General features: G+C 38.6%; 1 protein-coding gene across 1 annotated transcript in view; it reads left to right on the plus strand.

Moving 5' to 3' along the window:
- KIF14 (kinesin family member 14) overlaps positions 1 to 15427 on the plus strand; it is a 70755-nt gene that overhangs the window by 25266 nt on the left and 30062 nt on the right. The window contains exons 15-19 of the mRNA XM_003938246.4: positions 4031 to 4133; positions 5558 to 5718; positions 8850 to 8997; positions 9782 to 9934; positions 12734 to 12860. Coding sequence (XP_003938295.2) covers positions 4031 to 4133; positions 5558 to 5718; positions 8850 to 8997; positions 9782 to 9934; positions 12734 to 12860 — 692 coding nt within the window. The remainder of the gene's footprint in view (positions 1 to 4030; positions 4134 to 5557; positions 5719 to 8849; positions 8998 to 9781; positions 9935 to 12733; positions 12861 to 15427) is intronic.

Genomic DNA, 15427 nt, shown 5'->3' on the forward strand with positions numbered 1-15427 from the left:
TTTCTAACTGAATACTCTTTATTTCTTTTTCTTGCCTGATTGCTCTGGCTAGAACTTCCAATACTATATTGAATAGGATTGGTGAGAGAGGGCATCCTTGTCTAGTGCCAGATTTCAAAGGGAATGCTTCCAGTCTTTGCCCATTCAGTATGATATTGGCTGTGGGTTTGTCTTAAATAGCTTTTATTATTTTGAGATATGTTCCATCAATGCCTTGGTTATTGAGAGGTTTTAGCATAAAGGGCTGTTGAGTTTTGTTGAAGGCCTTCTTTGTATCTCTTGAGGTAATCATGTGGTTTTTGTCTTTGATTCTGTTTATGTGGTGAATTACATTTATAGACTTGGGTATGCCGAACCAGCCTTGCATCCCCGGAATGAATCCTACTTGATTGTGCTGGATAAGCTTTTTGATGTGCTGTTGCAATCGGTTTGCCAGTATTTTATTGAAGATTTTTACATCTGTGTTGATCATGGATATTGGCCTGCAGTTTTCTTTTTTTGTTGAGTCTCTGCCGGGTTTTGGTATCAGGATGATGTTGGTCTCATAAAATGATTTGGGAAGGAGTCCCTCTTTTTGTATTGTTTGGAATAGTTTCAAATGGAGTGATACCAGCTCCTCTTTGTATGTCTGGTAGAATTCAGCTGTGAACCCATCTGGACCTGGGCTTTTTTTGGTTGGCAGTCTATTAATTGCTGCCTTAACATCAGCCCTTGTTACTGGTCTTTTCAGGGTTTTGACTTCTTTCTGGTCAAAGCCCAAACCAGGGAGGGTGCAAGTGTCCAGGAATTTATCCATTTCTTCCAGGTTTACTGGTTTATGTGCATAGAGTTGTTTGTAGTAATCTCTGATTTGTATTTCTGTGGAATCAGTGGTGATATCCCCTTTATCGTTTTTTATTGCATGTATTTGATTCTTCTCTCTTTTCCTTTTTATTAATCTGGCTAGTGGTCTGTCTATTTTGTTGATCTTTTCAAAAAACCAGCTCTTGGATTTATTGATTTTTTTGAAGGGCTTTTTGTGTCTCCATCTCCTTCAGTTCTGCTCTGATCTTAGTTATTTCTTCTCTTCTGCTAGCTTTTGAGTTTTTTTGGTCTTACTCCTCTGGCTCTTTCAATGTTGATGATAGGCTGTTGATTTTAGATCTTTCCTTGCTTCTCATGTGGGAATTTATTGCTGTAAGTTTCCCTCTAGACACTGCTTTAAATGTGTCCCAGAGATTCTGGCATGTTATGTCTTTGTTCTCGTTGGTTTCAAAGAACATCTTTATTTCTGTCTTCTAGATGTTTTGAAGTTTTGCTTTCACATTTAAGTTCTTGGATGTCTGGAATTTTTTGTTTGGTGTGAATTAGGGATCTAAATTCATTTATTTTCCACGTGAATAGCCGTTTCTCTCAGTACCATATATTAAATAGTTGATTGCTTCTTTTGGGATCTATAGAACTACAAAAAATTTCTAAAAATATGGGAATCTGTTTCTTCCTACTAATACCCTATAGTCTTAATTACTTGAGCTTTGTAATGACTCCATCTTTCTTTGTTTCTGTTTTTTTCTTTTCTTTCTTGATGGAGTTTTGGTTTGTTCAGGCTGGAGTGCAATGGCACCATCTCAGCTCACTGCAATCTCTGCCTCCTGGGTTCAAGCAATTCTCCTGCCTCAGCCTCCTGAGTAGCTAGGATTATAGGCACCCACTACCACACCTGGGAAATTTTTGTGTTTTTAGTAGCGATGGGGTTTCACCATGTTGACCAGGATGGTCTCAAACTCCTGACCTCAGGTGATCTTCCCACCTCGGCCTCCCAAAGTACTAGGATTACAGGTGTGAGCTACCGCACCTGGCCTGTAATGAATCTTTATATCCTTTTTTTGTTTGTTTTTTGAGATGGAGTTTCATTCTGTCACCCAGGCTGGAATGCAGTGGTATGATCTTGGCTCACTGTAACCTCTAGCCCTGGGTTCAAGCAATTCTCATGCCTTAGCCTTCCTAGTAGCTGGGATTATAGGTGCACGCCACCACGCCCAGCTGATTTTTGTATTTTTAGTAGAGACAGTTTTGCCATGTTGGTCAGGCTGGTCTTGAACTCCTGACCTCAGATGATCCACCCACCTTGGCCTCCCAAAGTTCTGGGATTACAGGTGGGAGCCACCACACCTGGCCATGAATCTTTATATCTGGTAGGGCGTATCCTCATTTCTTTAGGTTCTTTTGTTTTTCTATTAATTATTTTATTTAACAAATAAATACAGTATTATTAACATCTGTTGGAAAAATACAGAACACGCTCCCAAAGAGTTGAGTCCACTAAGGAAATTGGAAGCCCACTGCTTGACTCTAAGTCTCTACTTTCATTTTTATTCCCTTAATCAGTTTATCTCATTCAGTAGACCATGAACTTCATGGGAGCTGGTTTCATGTCTGTCTTCATTGCTGACACATACCTGGTGCTTGGAGGCTTAAATGAATAAGAGAACTCCGTGGCTGAGGCTGGTCATGTGAAAGAGATAAAAAGAACTTCAGTATCCATTAATGCATATTATGTGTTAGATGAGTACTGCATGCTTACTACTTAAAAGTAAAGAGAAGGTAGAATTGACTTCTAACGTAAGCCCTAAAAAAATAGCTTCTTGGAGGGTTGAAAGTTGAGCCTTCAAGAATGGTTGCAATAAGAGAGAGGATGTGACTTTTCTCAACCTCTAGAAGGAATGATTCAAAGAAAGGAAAGCTGACATTAAGGCAAATTCAGAGCATTCATATGGTTGGTTGAGTGTGAAATGGAGTTCTTATGGGGAAATAGTGGCAGATGAGGGAGGTTGGTGGTTGAAGCCAGTTTGTGGGGAGTCCAGAATGGTAGGCCATGGAATTTTGAGAGCAGAGTAGACAGCATTAGGAAAGGAAAGGGATCAGAACAAGCACACATTGTGGATAAGACAGTAGACTGGTGGGAGGGATGTCATGCCTAAGGATGAACTGGTTTTCTATATACTTTTCTCTAGTTGCTTTAATTGAACTATTATTCTCCAATTACAGATCTTGGAGCCTAATCAACAGCTATAAAGGTCTTTGGTTAGGACTCAGCTTTTGTTACAGTTTTCCTTTTCTTTCTATCCAGTTAATCCAAAGATGAATTGGACTTTGGAGTTTATTTCCTATTCTCTGAATAAACAGACTCAAAGAAATATATAGCACTTATAGCTGATTTTCCACAGTATCACCTTATCATCCAGTTAATTAGGTGACTTGAGTATGTTTTCATCTCCATGCTTTTTTTTCCTCTATAGTACCCCACTTTTTTCAAGAGGGGAAAAATATTTGTTCTCTCTATTTTTAAAGCTCATGTATAAAACCATCGGCTTAGAAAATTAAAAAGCACAAACTTTTATTCAAAAGAAATAGTTGTCAATGTGTTAATAATGTTTTTTGCTTTAGGGTTTTTTTTTTTTTTAATTTTTTGGGGAAGTTTTTTCTTTGTTTTTCAAAGAAGTTATAATGAAAATACATGCAATGAAGAATGTTTCCACAGCTGGTGGATCGGATTGCTAGAGGCCAGGCTTTTTTCACCAAACTTCGAATCTAGTTGGAGGCCGGGCACAGTGGCTCATGCCTGTAATCCCAGCACTTTGGGAGACGAGGTCAGGAGTTCGAGACCAGCCCAGTCAACACGGCAAAACCCCGTCTCTGCTAAAATACAAAAATTAGCTGGGCATAGTGACGGGTGCCTGTAATTCCACTACTCGGGATGCTGAGGTGGGAGGATTGCTTGAACCTAGGAGGCAGAGGTTGCAGTGAGCTGAGATTGCACCACTACACTCCAGCCAAGGCGACAGAGCAAGACTCCGTCTCAAAACAACAACAAGAACAATAACAACAACAAATCTAGTTGGAGGAAAATAAAATAATCTTAAGTTATTGTTACATATTGATATGAACCTTAACACCAAAGGAATAGCCCAAGAAGAATTATCTCATATTGCCTTTTTCTTATGTTTTAGTGTGTTCTATAGTTGTAATAATGTGTTTCTTATTTTAACAGTACTATCAAAAATTTTGGTGGAACAGTGAGTATTATCCCAGTTGGGGAAGCAAAGACATACATAAATGGAAAACATATTTTGGAACTCACAGTATTACATCATGTAAGTGGTTGGGTGCTACAATATAAGAAACTGTTTGACTTTAGGCAAGCCATTTAATTTCTTTGAGTTGTAGTTTTCTCTCTAAGGTAAGGGTGTTGAAGTAGATTAAGGACTTTTCGTTTCAAAACCAATTTTCCTATTAATTGCTTTCTTTTGTGCAAAGACAGAAGTTACATTTGTATGAATCAGTACCTGAAGAGCTGACCACTAGCAGTATCATTAGGTATCCTATAAAGAGCTAGGCTTTAGAATCAGACTAGATAGGGTTTAACCTTGGCTTTGCCATTGCTATGTGACATTTGGCAAATTATTTAACTAGGTGATTAAACAATATCACCCAATTCAGGACACTTTGGAGATCATTATTAATCATTACCTCAGGAGAACAAATGTCAGCAGTATGTTGCAGGCAAACCCAGATGCCCTGTGACTTTATGTATCCTGCCTTTCAGAGATAGTGAAGGATCAACAGAAATAGTAATTTGTATATATAGTTCTTAGAACAGTATCTGCAAATAGTAAGCTCTCAAAGAATACCCATTGTTATTAAGCTTTGTGGTCTTTGGTTTTCTCATTCCTAAAATTGGCATGATTATATATATCTCACTGAGTTGTTGTGAGTCGTAAATGTGATAACATGCAGTCGTGCACCTCAGGATGATGTTTTGGACAGTGAGGGACCACATATACAACAGTGGTCCCGTAACACTATAATACTGTGTTTTTACTATTTTTTTTCTGTTTAGATATACAAATATATACCATTGTGTTATAGTTGTCTACAGTATCCAGTACAGTAACATGCTGTACAGGTTTGTAACTAGGAGCAATAGGCTATACCATATAGTAGTCTAGGTGTGTAGTAGGCTATACCATCTAGGTTTGTGTAAGTACATTCTGTGATGTTCACACAACTGTGAAATCATCTAACAGTGCATTTCTCAGAACGTATCCCTGTTGGTAAGAGACATATGACTGTATATGTAATGTGCTTAATGCAGTGTTTGGTATATACAAAGTAATAAATATCGGAAGGCTGAGGTAGATGGATCACGAGGTCGAGAGTTTGAGAACAGCCTGGCCAACATGGTGAGACCCCGTCTCTACTAAAAACGCAAAAGCTAGCTAGGCATGGTAGCACGTGCCTGTAATCCCAACTACTCAGGCAGCTTAGGCAGGAGAATTGCTTTAACCCGGGAAGCCGAGGTTGCAGTGAGCTGAGATTGAGCCATTGCACTCTAGCCTGGGCAACACAGCAAGACTCTGTCCCAAAACAACAAAAAAAGTAATAAATGTTAGTTGCTATGATGTTTATGTTTATCATTAACACTAGATTATATTGAATTGTTGGGCATAATGAATTTTCTCGTGTAATTTTTTGGTTGAGACTCACCTCAAGTAGTTAATTATTTTGTGTGCTTTAGGGTGATCGAGTGATTCTTGGTGGAGATCATTATTTTAGATTTAACCATCCAGTAGAAGTCCAGAAAGGAAAAAGGCCATCTGGAAGAGATCCTGTTATAAGCGAGGGTCCAAAAGACTTCGAATTTGCAAAAAATGAGTTGCTCATGGCACAGAGATCAGAGTAAGTATTGCTGTTGATACCAGTAAGTGTATGGGAGAGAGCTACAGCAGAGTTCATCACATTTTGCCAATCTCTAGTAATTCAATCTTTGGGTGCTGGTTTCTAGTGATATTATTTTTTCTCTTGGTACATTCATTAGTTCAGCAAATATTTATTGAGCATCTATTATATGTCTCACTGTACCAAATGCTGGGGATATAAAGAGTAAGAATTGAAATTTAGCTCATGTCCTGGAGGAATTCATGATCTCAAGGGGCTGACAGTTTTAACAGTGCTATGACACCGTGCTCTGAAAGAGTCCTGCATTGTGTGGTATGGAAGCTCATGGGGGTGACACCTGGCCCTGACCAGTTACCAGCAAAGGTTTCTGGAAGATGAGAAGATGTTCTGTAGAGACGAATCCCAATAGATGATTCAAATTTAGCCAGGGAAAGACTGGGAGCGTGTACTTTTGTTTTCTTTACTTCTTGTGCCCCAGTTTTAGTTCATGCAGTATTGTAGGATTTCTGGCATAAGAACTATCCTCGTAAGCTAACTGGTAAAGTATACACAAATAAAATGCTAAAGAGTTTGTACTTTCTCTTAAGGGATAAGGAAAGCATTAAAGAATTTTGAGCAGACATGAGACACTCATAATCAGAATCATGTTTTTAGAGAGATCACCAACACTGAAATTTGGAGAATGGATTAGAGATAGAGCAAGCCTAAAACCTGCAAATACAGCTAGGAGATTATCGAAGTAAGATAAATATAGTGTGGTTAGGTAGGAAAGAAACATACAGGAGGTAATATCAACAAGACTTGATGATTAAAGAGGATGAAAGGAGGAGGAATCAAGAACTAGTTATGGGCTAGACTAACTGCTTTGTCACCTTTTAAAAAGCCTCAACCTGATTTTGCCCTTTAGAAAGAATTTTTTTTTTTAATTGAATACAATATAAATAGCACAAAATTTACCAACTTATCCATTTTTAATTGTATAGTCCAGTGGCATTAAGTATCTTCACATTGTTTTGTTTTGAAATAAAGTCTGGCTCTATTATCCAGGCTGGAGTACAGTTGGCACGATCTCAGTTCATTGCAACCTCTACCTCCTGGCCTCAAGCCATCCTCCCACCTCAGCCTCCTGAGCAGCTGGGACTACAGACACACACCACCACGCCTGGCTAATTTTTAAATTTGTTTGTGGAGATGGGGTTTCACCATGTTGCCCAGGCTGGTCTTGAACTCGTGAGCTCAAGCAATCCACCTGCCTCGGCCTCCCAAAGTGCTGGGATTACAGGCGTGAACCACTGTGCCCACCCTAGTACCTTCACATTGTGTGCAACCATCACCATCATCCATCTTTGGAAATTTTATATTATCCCAAACTGAAACTCTGTATCCGTTAAACAATAGCCATTATCCTCTCTCCCTAGCTGTGAAATCCACTAGCTTTCTTTCTTCTAATATTCTTACTCTCTTTTTCGGTAAAATTGGGAATGGATATTTATGTGTAATACAGTTACTAAAGCACTGCTTTTATTGAGAAGAAAGACTCTAAATTTAGTTTTCTATAATCATTGATTATTTTTCTCCTATATATGGAGAAGTGGCAAAGCTAATTTCATGTTTTGACATCAAAACATCAAATTATTATAAATGGCTTAAAATATATGATACAATCTCTGCCTTATCAGCTCTTGTATCATGCATTTTTAGTCATGTCAATATTTCCCTAATATAAATTAGGTTATTGATATATGAAATATAATTTTTGCTCTAACCAATGTTTAACATAAAATAACCTTATTTTGTGTTTATTATATTAACTATAATATTTACTGTACTGTTTATTATGACACCATATTTTTATATAATTCATTTTCCTTAAGCATTAGAAAAATATGTTTATTTAAATGTCAGGCATCTGCAATAGTAACTAAGTTAGAAATAAGCAATTTTTTCATCCTGTGTGTTTAAATTTTGAGTGTAAAAATTGTAGAGCCAGTGAAAAATTTTAAAAACACTGTTAATAGAATGTCAGGAATTAAGTTTTAAGAAATTAAGTTTAAAAGTTTAAACTTCTGTTCAATGGAAAACTTTTCAATAGGATTAAGAGCTGTTATGATGTAGTCTAGCCCTACAAGGTCCTGTGAGCCCCTCCCTGCTGGTGTGGCGATGAGAAACTAGAAATAAAAGACACAAGACACAGAGATAGAGAAAAGAGAGTCTGGGCTCGGGGGTCCACTGCCAACCAAAGCGTGGAGTCCAGCAATGGCCCCGAGTGCCTGAACACTCTGACTTTTATTGAGTACAAAGCAGCGGGCAGGGAAGGTAGGGTCAGGTAATGGTGGTCAGTGATCGTGTCAGGTAAATCACATGTCTTGGAGACAGGGGGCCCAGGACTTTCAGGTAGCTGAGAAGAGGAGAAAACCTAATGCGTCAGCACTTTTCGCATATTTGTCAGAAATGTCAAGGACATTAAAATTCTGTTACTGTTATTAATTCTTATCTTCTGAGAAAAAGAGAAACCAAGTGCAGAAGCGGAGCGTGAGAGTGGACATGGAACGTGACCACTGAAGCACAGCATCACATAGAGACAGTTAAGCCCCCTGATATCTGTGGGCCTCCCTGACCACCATCAAGCCTTACCACAAGAGCTTGGAGAAGCGGAGTTTTCTTTAAACTTCCCCAGGAAGGAGATGTCTTGGCCGTTTTGGACATCTCCTTCTCTAGCTGGCTAAACAGCGGGCGCTTTCCCAGCGCTGGTGCTGCCCCACAGCCGAGGCGCCCTCCAGCAGTCCTTATGTGGGCATGACAGAGAACTTAGAGCAGCTTGCCTTAGGATCACTTTGTTCACAATGTCACCTCAGTTCCATGCTTCATAACCCGATAATTATCAGTAAAATTAAAGGTTATATTGAGTATGTATCTTTATGATTATAAGTGAGTAACTTTAAGATTATATATGATTATATAAAGGAATAACTATGCGCCTATATTTCTAATTCTTTTTTAAATCAGTATTTACGTGGGAACAGGCTCAGGCTTCAGACCCTTGCCATGGCACTTGCAGGGTTTCCCCCCCCACATCATGATATATAAAGAATTCTTAACATGTACCCTGTCAAAATCTTGCTGCATTGTAGACTCGAAGCAGAAATGAAAGAGGCACAGTTGAAGGCCAAGGAAGAAATGATGCAAGGGATCCAGATTGCAAAAGAAATGGCTCGGCAGGAGCTTGCCTCCCAAAGAGCTGTGTATGAGACCAAGATAAACGCGCTGGAGGCAGAACTGGTAAAAGGCAGAATTTTTTTTTTTCTGACAGCGTACTCCAAATGATGTGCTGCCTGTAAAGTTGATCATGTCCCTGTAAGGGAACTGGGGGAAGATCAGAGATGAGTGATTCAAAGCCACAGTGAATCTTTGTCCTTTTCATTTTTACTTTAAGAAATAGTTGGGGCTGGGCATGGTGGCTCATGCTGTAATCTCAGCACTTTAGGAGGCTGAGGCAGCAGATCACTTGAGCCTAGGAGTTCAAGACCAGCTAGGGGCAATGTAGGGAGACAGGTCTCTCCAAAAAGTTTAAAGCAATAGCTGGACGTGGTAGCAAGCACCTGTAGTCCCAGCTACTCTGGAGGCTGAGACAGGAGGATCATCTAGCCCAGGGTGGTCAAGGCTGCAGTGAGCCTTGACAGAGTATGACCCTGTCTCAAAAAAAAAAAAAAAAGAAAAAAAAAAAAAAAAGAAAAAGTGATACTAGACAATGGCTACTGGAAGAAGAAGAAAAACAGAAACTTCTGTCTTCTAGCCACTTGAGTCATGGCTGCCTCCATGACTGGAACATGTGTATTCCAATTTACTGGAAATTGTGTATTCCAGAAGCCCATTTTAGAGAATACTCTAAAAAGTTTGACTAGTGATATTTATTTTTAGTTAACCTGAATGAAGTGGAGAAGCTCTAATAGGGTAGCTTTTCTATTAGTGAGTAATTTCTTGTACATTGATTAGAGAAAGGGATTTTTATGCTTTTTTGCTACTATTTTTGTCTGAGTTATTTTTTTATTATTGTTCTTTAAAGAGAGAAGAGTCTCAAAGGAAAAAAATGCAGGAAATAAATAACCAGAAGGCTAATCACAAAATTGAGGAATTAGAAAAGGCAAAACAGCATCTTGAACAGGAAATATATGTCAACAAAAAGCGATTAGAAATGGAGACTTTGGCTACAAAACAGGTAATTTCATTGTATAACCAGTTTGCTCTATTCTGGAAAAAGCAGGTTTTTTTTTTTTTTCCCTTAAAGAAGTTGTTTATAGTATGTTGACAGAAGAGAGCCAAATTGGGGTTTGTAGATGTATAGATGAGAAAAGTTATTCTTGCCTTATATCCTTATATCACAGATCTGCTCACACACATCACATAGAGATTTTGAAAGAGACAGACTTGTTATTTCCAGCTAGTTCCACTCCAGTTTTCTCTTTTTACGCATCTACAACTATCTGGTCATCAGTCATGCCAAGTAGTTTGAATAAGTGAAATAGTACTAGGGCACATAGAGGAAAGAAGAAAGGCACAGCTCCTTGTGCCGGGGTCACATCTTGATGTCACAGTGAAACATCTGCCTGTGGAAAGAGCAGCAAGCAGGCTGTTTCCTAAAAGAACTCACAGTATGGCATTTGTTACCTCAATCTTATGAGCTCAGGCACCTCTCACAGGCCACCTCACCCTAATCAATTTCACAAGCCTAAGGGATAAAACCAGCGTGTTAATAGCTTCAGGCACCTTACTGTCAGCATTTTTGGTCATTATTTCTATGAATGGTTCTTGAAGTGTGGTCCCTAGACCAGCAACTTCAACATTACCTTGGGAACATGTAAGAAATGCAAATTTTTAGGCCCCACTCCAGAACTTCAGCAGAAACTGGGAGTGGGTCACAGAACCTATTTTAAGAAGCCCTGTGGGATATTCAGATGAACTCTTAAGTTTGCAAGCCACTGTTTTGATTCCTTATATCTTAATCTTTATGTTTTACTCTCTCAAATGGCAATTTTACTTCTCTTTTTTTTCCAAGTTTGTGGGGTCGAGGAAACTAGGGTGGGAGTTAGGGTGGAAGAAAATACTCCTAATAATTGTAAAGTATTGGTACCATAATACAGTTACTATACATCTGCTAGTCAACTCCCAGACACAAAGTGGCTAGTGAACCGCCTTAGAGAGTTTTAGGAGAAAAACAGAGACCTGTTTAAATCTTGAAAAACAATTATTATTACTGGGCATGTAATACTTATTTGTGCTAAAGTAGATTTCTTGTGTCTTTTAAATTTAAATTCTTTATTTAGTCAACAAATGTTCTTGGGTATGGCCTTTTTTTTTTCTTTTTAAAACAAGTTTGTTCTTTTTTCTTCTTTTTTCCCTGCTTTGTTGGGTTTTCTTATTTTTAATTTTTTATTTCAGCAGCTTTAGGGGTACAAATGTTTTTTGGTTACGTGGATGAATTGTATAGTGGTGAAGTCTAGGATTTTAGTGCACCTGTAACCTGAGTAGTGTACATTGTACCCAATAGATAGTTTTTCATTCCTTGCCCCCCCAACCCTTCCTCTTTCTGAGTCTTCAGTGTCCATTGTATCGGGGTCCCCAACCCCCTGGGCCACACAGTCTATGACCTGTTGGGAACCAGGCCGCACAGCAGGGGGTCAGCAGCAGGCAAGCAAGCATTACTGTCTGAGCTCTGCCTCCTGTCAGATCAATGGCAGCATCACATTCTCATAGGAGGGTGAACCGTATTGTGAACTGCACACACTCCACAATTTAGGTTAGACACTCCTTATGAGAACCTAATACCTGATGGTCTGAGCTAGAATCGTTTCATCCTGAAACCAACCCCTGCCCCACTGTCCGTGGAAACATTGTCTTCCACCAAACCAGTCCCTGGTACCAGAAAGGCTGGGGACTGCTGCTGTATACCACTCTATATGCTTTTACATACCCACAGCTTAGGTCTCACCTATAAGTGAGGACATGTGATATTTGGTTTTCAATTCCTGAGTTACTTCACTTAGAATTACTGCCTCCAGTTCCATTCAATGCAAAAATTTCATTCTTTTATGGTTGCATAGTATTCCGTGGTGTGTGTGTGTGGGGTGTGTGTGTGTGTGTGTGTGTGTGTGTATCACATTTTCTTTATCCACTCATTGGTTGATGGACACTTAGGTTGATTCCATATCTTTGCAATTGTGAATTGTTCTGTGATAAACATATACATGCAGGAGTCTTTTTGATATAATGATTCATTTTCTTTTTTTTTTCTAGTTTTTTTTTTAACTTCTATCAATGGGAAGAAAAAAGATTAATTTATGTCATCAAAAATCTCTAATCATATTGTTGTGGGGAAAAATTATTTTATAAGGAAATTTTATAAATAATTTTTAAAAGCTTATTGTGTTTAATAAAACACATAAAACATGTTAACTAGGCTGGGTGCGATGGTTCACACCTGTAATTACAACACTTTGGGAGGCCGAGGCAGGTGGGTCACCTGAGGTTGGGAGTTTGAGACCAACCTGACCAACATGGAGAAACCCTGTTTCTACTGAAAATACAAAATTAGCCGGGCGTGGTGACTTGTGCCTGTAATTCCAGCTTCTTGGGAGGCTGAGGCAGGAGAGCTGCTTGAATCCAGGAGGCGGAGATTGCAGTGAGCCGAGATCATTCCACTGCATTCCAGCCTGGGCAATGAGCAAAACTCCATCTCAAAACTAAAAAAACAAAAACCAAAAAATCATGTTAACTATATAGGCTTAATAAAACATGTACTATAAAATGAGGTTTGCTATAGTGTGTTATTATCAATCTGGTGTTTTCTAAAATAGGCTTTATTATGTATATTTAAGTTAGACAATGTTATGAGATATAAAAATGGTAAAGTGGTTACTATAGTGAAGCAAATTAACATGTCCATCATCTCAATATGGTGTTATAATTTCTCTATTTGCATATTCTCACTCGGGGGTCTGCATGAATGAATATCACTTAGGCTTTAGAAGATCATAGCATCCGCCATGCAAGAATTCTGGAAGCTTTAGAAACTGAAAAGCAAAAAATTGCTAAAGAAGTACAAATTCTACAGCAGAATCGGAGTAATAGGGATAAAACTTTTACAAGTGAGTGTATGCTGATTTTAGTAAATATTTTCTAAAATTATGCATGTTTTTATATGTAAATAATTACTAAAATGTTAGCATTAGTTGCTTTTATGTATTCAAACTATTTTCTTCTAGTTGTTAACTTTTCTGGATCTACGTAAATTTGTATGAGTGGTTGTTTTTGAATATTCAGTTTTTGGAATATTTATTGTATCAATGCTTTAGACTGAATGTTTGTGTCCCCCCAAAATTTATATGTTGAATTTATAACCTACAAGGCAGTGGTGTTAGGAAGTTGGGGGCTTCGGTAGGTGAGTAAGTCATGAGGGTAGAGCCCTTATAGAATTAGTGCCCCTATAAAAGAAATCACAGAGCATTCCCTCACCTCTCCCACCAAGTGAGGACGTAGCATGAAGACGGAACAGGGCCGTCACCAGGACCTGACTGAGGCTGGAACCTTGATCTCAGACTTCCAGGCTCCTGAACTGTGAGCAATAAATTTCTGTTGTTTAGAAGCCACCCAGTCTGCCAATTTGTTAATAGTACTGCAGCTGAGCAAATAGTAAGCAAAATTTCAATGTGCGGCATGTTCTGGTTTCTTTTAAAAATCTTATTCTAATTCTTAATCCTTGTTTTGATGTCTGTTAATAGTTGTGCTTAATCATGGAGCACTTTATGTTTTTTTCACTTGGACATTTTTTTCTTAAGAGATCATTTTTTCTAGCTTTACTGAGGTATAATTAACAAATAAAAATTATGTGTATTTAAGGAGTACAACATGATGTTTTTAATACATTGCAAATGATTACCAAAATCAAGCTAGTAACATATTTATCACCTCACCTAGTTTTTTTGTTGTTGTTGTTGTTGTTATGAGGACACTTAGGATATACTCTCTTATTTCAAGTATACAATGTAGTATTATTAATTATAGGCAATTTTCTGTACATTAGACCTCCAGAGGGTATTCATCCTGCGTAACTGAAACTTTGTACCCTTTGACCGACATCTTCCCATTCTCCTGTCCTGTATTTCCTGGTAACCATCATTCTACTCTCTGTGCCTATGAGTACAACATTTTTAGATTCCACATGTAAGTGAGATCATATAGTATTTATCTTTCTATGTCTGGCTTATTTCACTTTTGGTAGTGTTATTAGAGTTTTCTGCATGTAAGATCATGTAATCTGTAAACAAACAATTTTACTTCTTTCTTCTCAGTTTGGATACCATTTATCTCTTTTTCTTGCCCAACTGGTTTTGTTGGAACTTCCAGTACTGTGTTGAATAGAAGTGGTGAGAGTAGGCATCCTTGTCATGTGCCTGATCTTAAAGGAGAAGCTTTCAGCTATTTGCCGTTGAAGATGTTAGGTGTGGGCTTGTCATATATACCCTTTATTATGTTGAGGTACATTCCCCTATACAGTCTATCATAAAAGGATGTTGTATTTTGTCAGATGCTTTTTTTGCACCTATTGAAATGATCATATGATTTTTATCCTTATTCTGTTAATGTGGTATATAACCTTTATTAATTCGTATATGTTAAACCATCCTTGCATCCCAGTGGTAAACCCCACTTGATCATGGTGTATGATCGATGATCCTTTTAATGTGCTGTTGGATTTGGTTTGCTAGTATTTTGTTGAAGATTTTTGGATTTGTGTTTATCAGGGATATTGGCCTGTATTCTTTTCTTGTAGTGTCTTTGTCTGGCTTTAGTATCAGAATAATGCTGACCTTGCAAAATTAATTGGAAATGTTCCCTCCTCTTCAGCTTTTTGGAAGAGTTTGAGAAGGATTGGCATTAATTCTTCTTCTTCTTCCTCTTCTTCTTCTTCTTCTTTTTTTTTTTTTTTTTTTTTTTTGAGTCAGAGTTTTGCTCTTATCACCCAGGCTGGAGTGCAGTGACGCGATCTTGGCTCGCTGCAACCTCTGCTTTTCAGGTTCAAGCGATTCTCCTGCCTCAGCCTCCCAAGTAGCTGGGATTACAGGCACCCGCCACCGCACCCAGCTAATTTTTGTATTTTTAGTAGAGATGGGGTTTCACCATGTTGGTCAGGCTGGTCTAATTCTTCTTTAATATTTTGGTAGACTTCACCAGTGAAGGAATTAAGTCCTGTGAAACTTTTTTTTTTTTTTTTAAAAAAAAGACAGAGTCTTACTCTGTCGCCAGGCTGGAGTGCAGTGGCACGATCCTGGCTCACTGCAACCTCTGCCTCCCAGGTTCAGGCGATTCTCCTGCCTCAGCCTCCTGAGTAGCTGGGACTACAGGCACACGCCATCACACCTGGCTAATTTTTGTATTTTTAGTAGAGGTGAGATTTCACAATATTGTCCAGGATGGTCTTGATCTCCTGACCTCGTGATTCACCTGCCTCAGTCTCCCAAAGTGCTGGGATTATAGGCATGAGCCACTGTGCCTGGCCCAACTTTTTTTTCTTTTATCTTTAAGTCTTCTTGTTGTTGCCCAGGCTGGAGTGCAGGGGTGTGATCTTGGCTCACTGCAACCTCTGCCTCCCAGGCTCAAGCGATTCTCCTGCTTCATCTTCCCAAGTAGCTGGGATTATAGGCATGCATACCAT

Source organism: Saimiri boliviensis, chromosome 14 (assembly GCF_048565385.1).
Source record: "Saimiri boliviensis isolate mSaiBol1 chromosome 14, mSaiBol1.pri, whole genome shotgun sequence".
In the NCBI taxonomy this organism is placed as follows: domain Eukaryota; kingdom Metazoa; phylum Chordata; class Mammalia; order Primates; family Cebidae; genus Saimiri; species Saimiri boliviensis.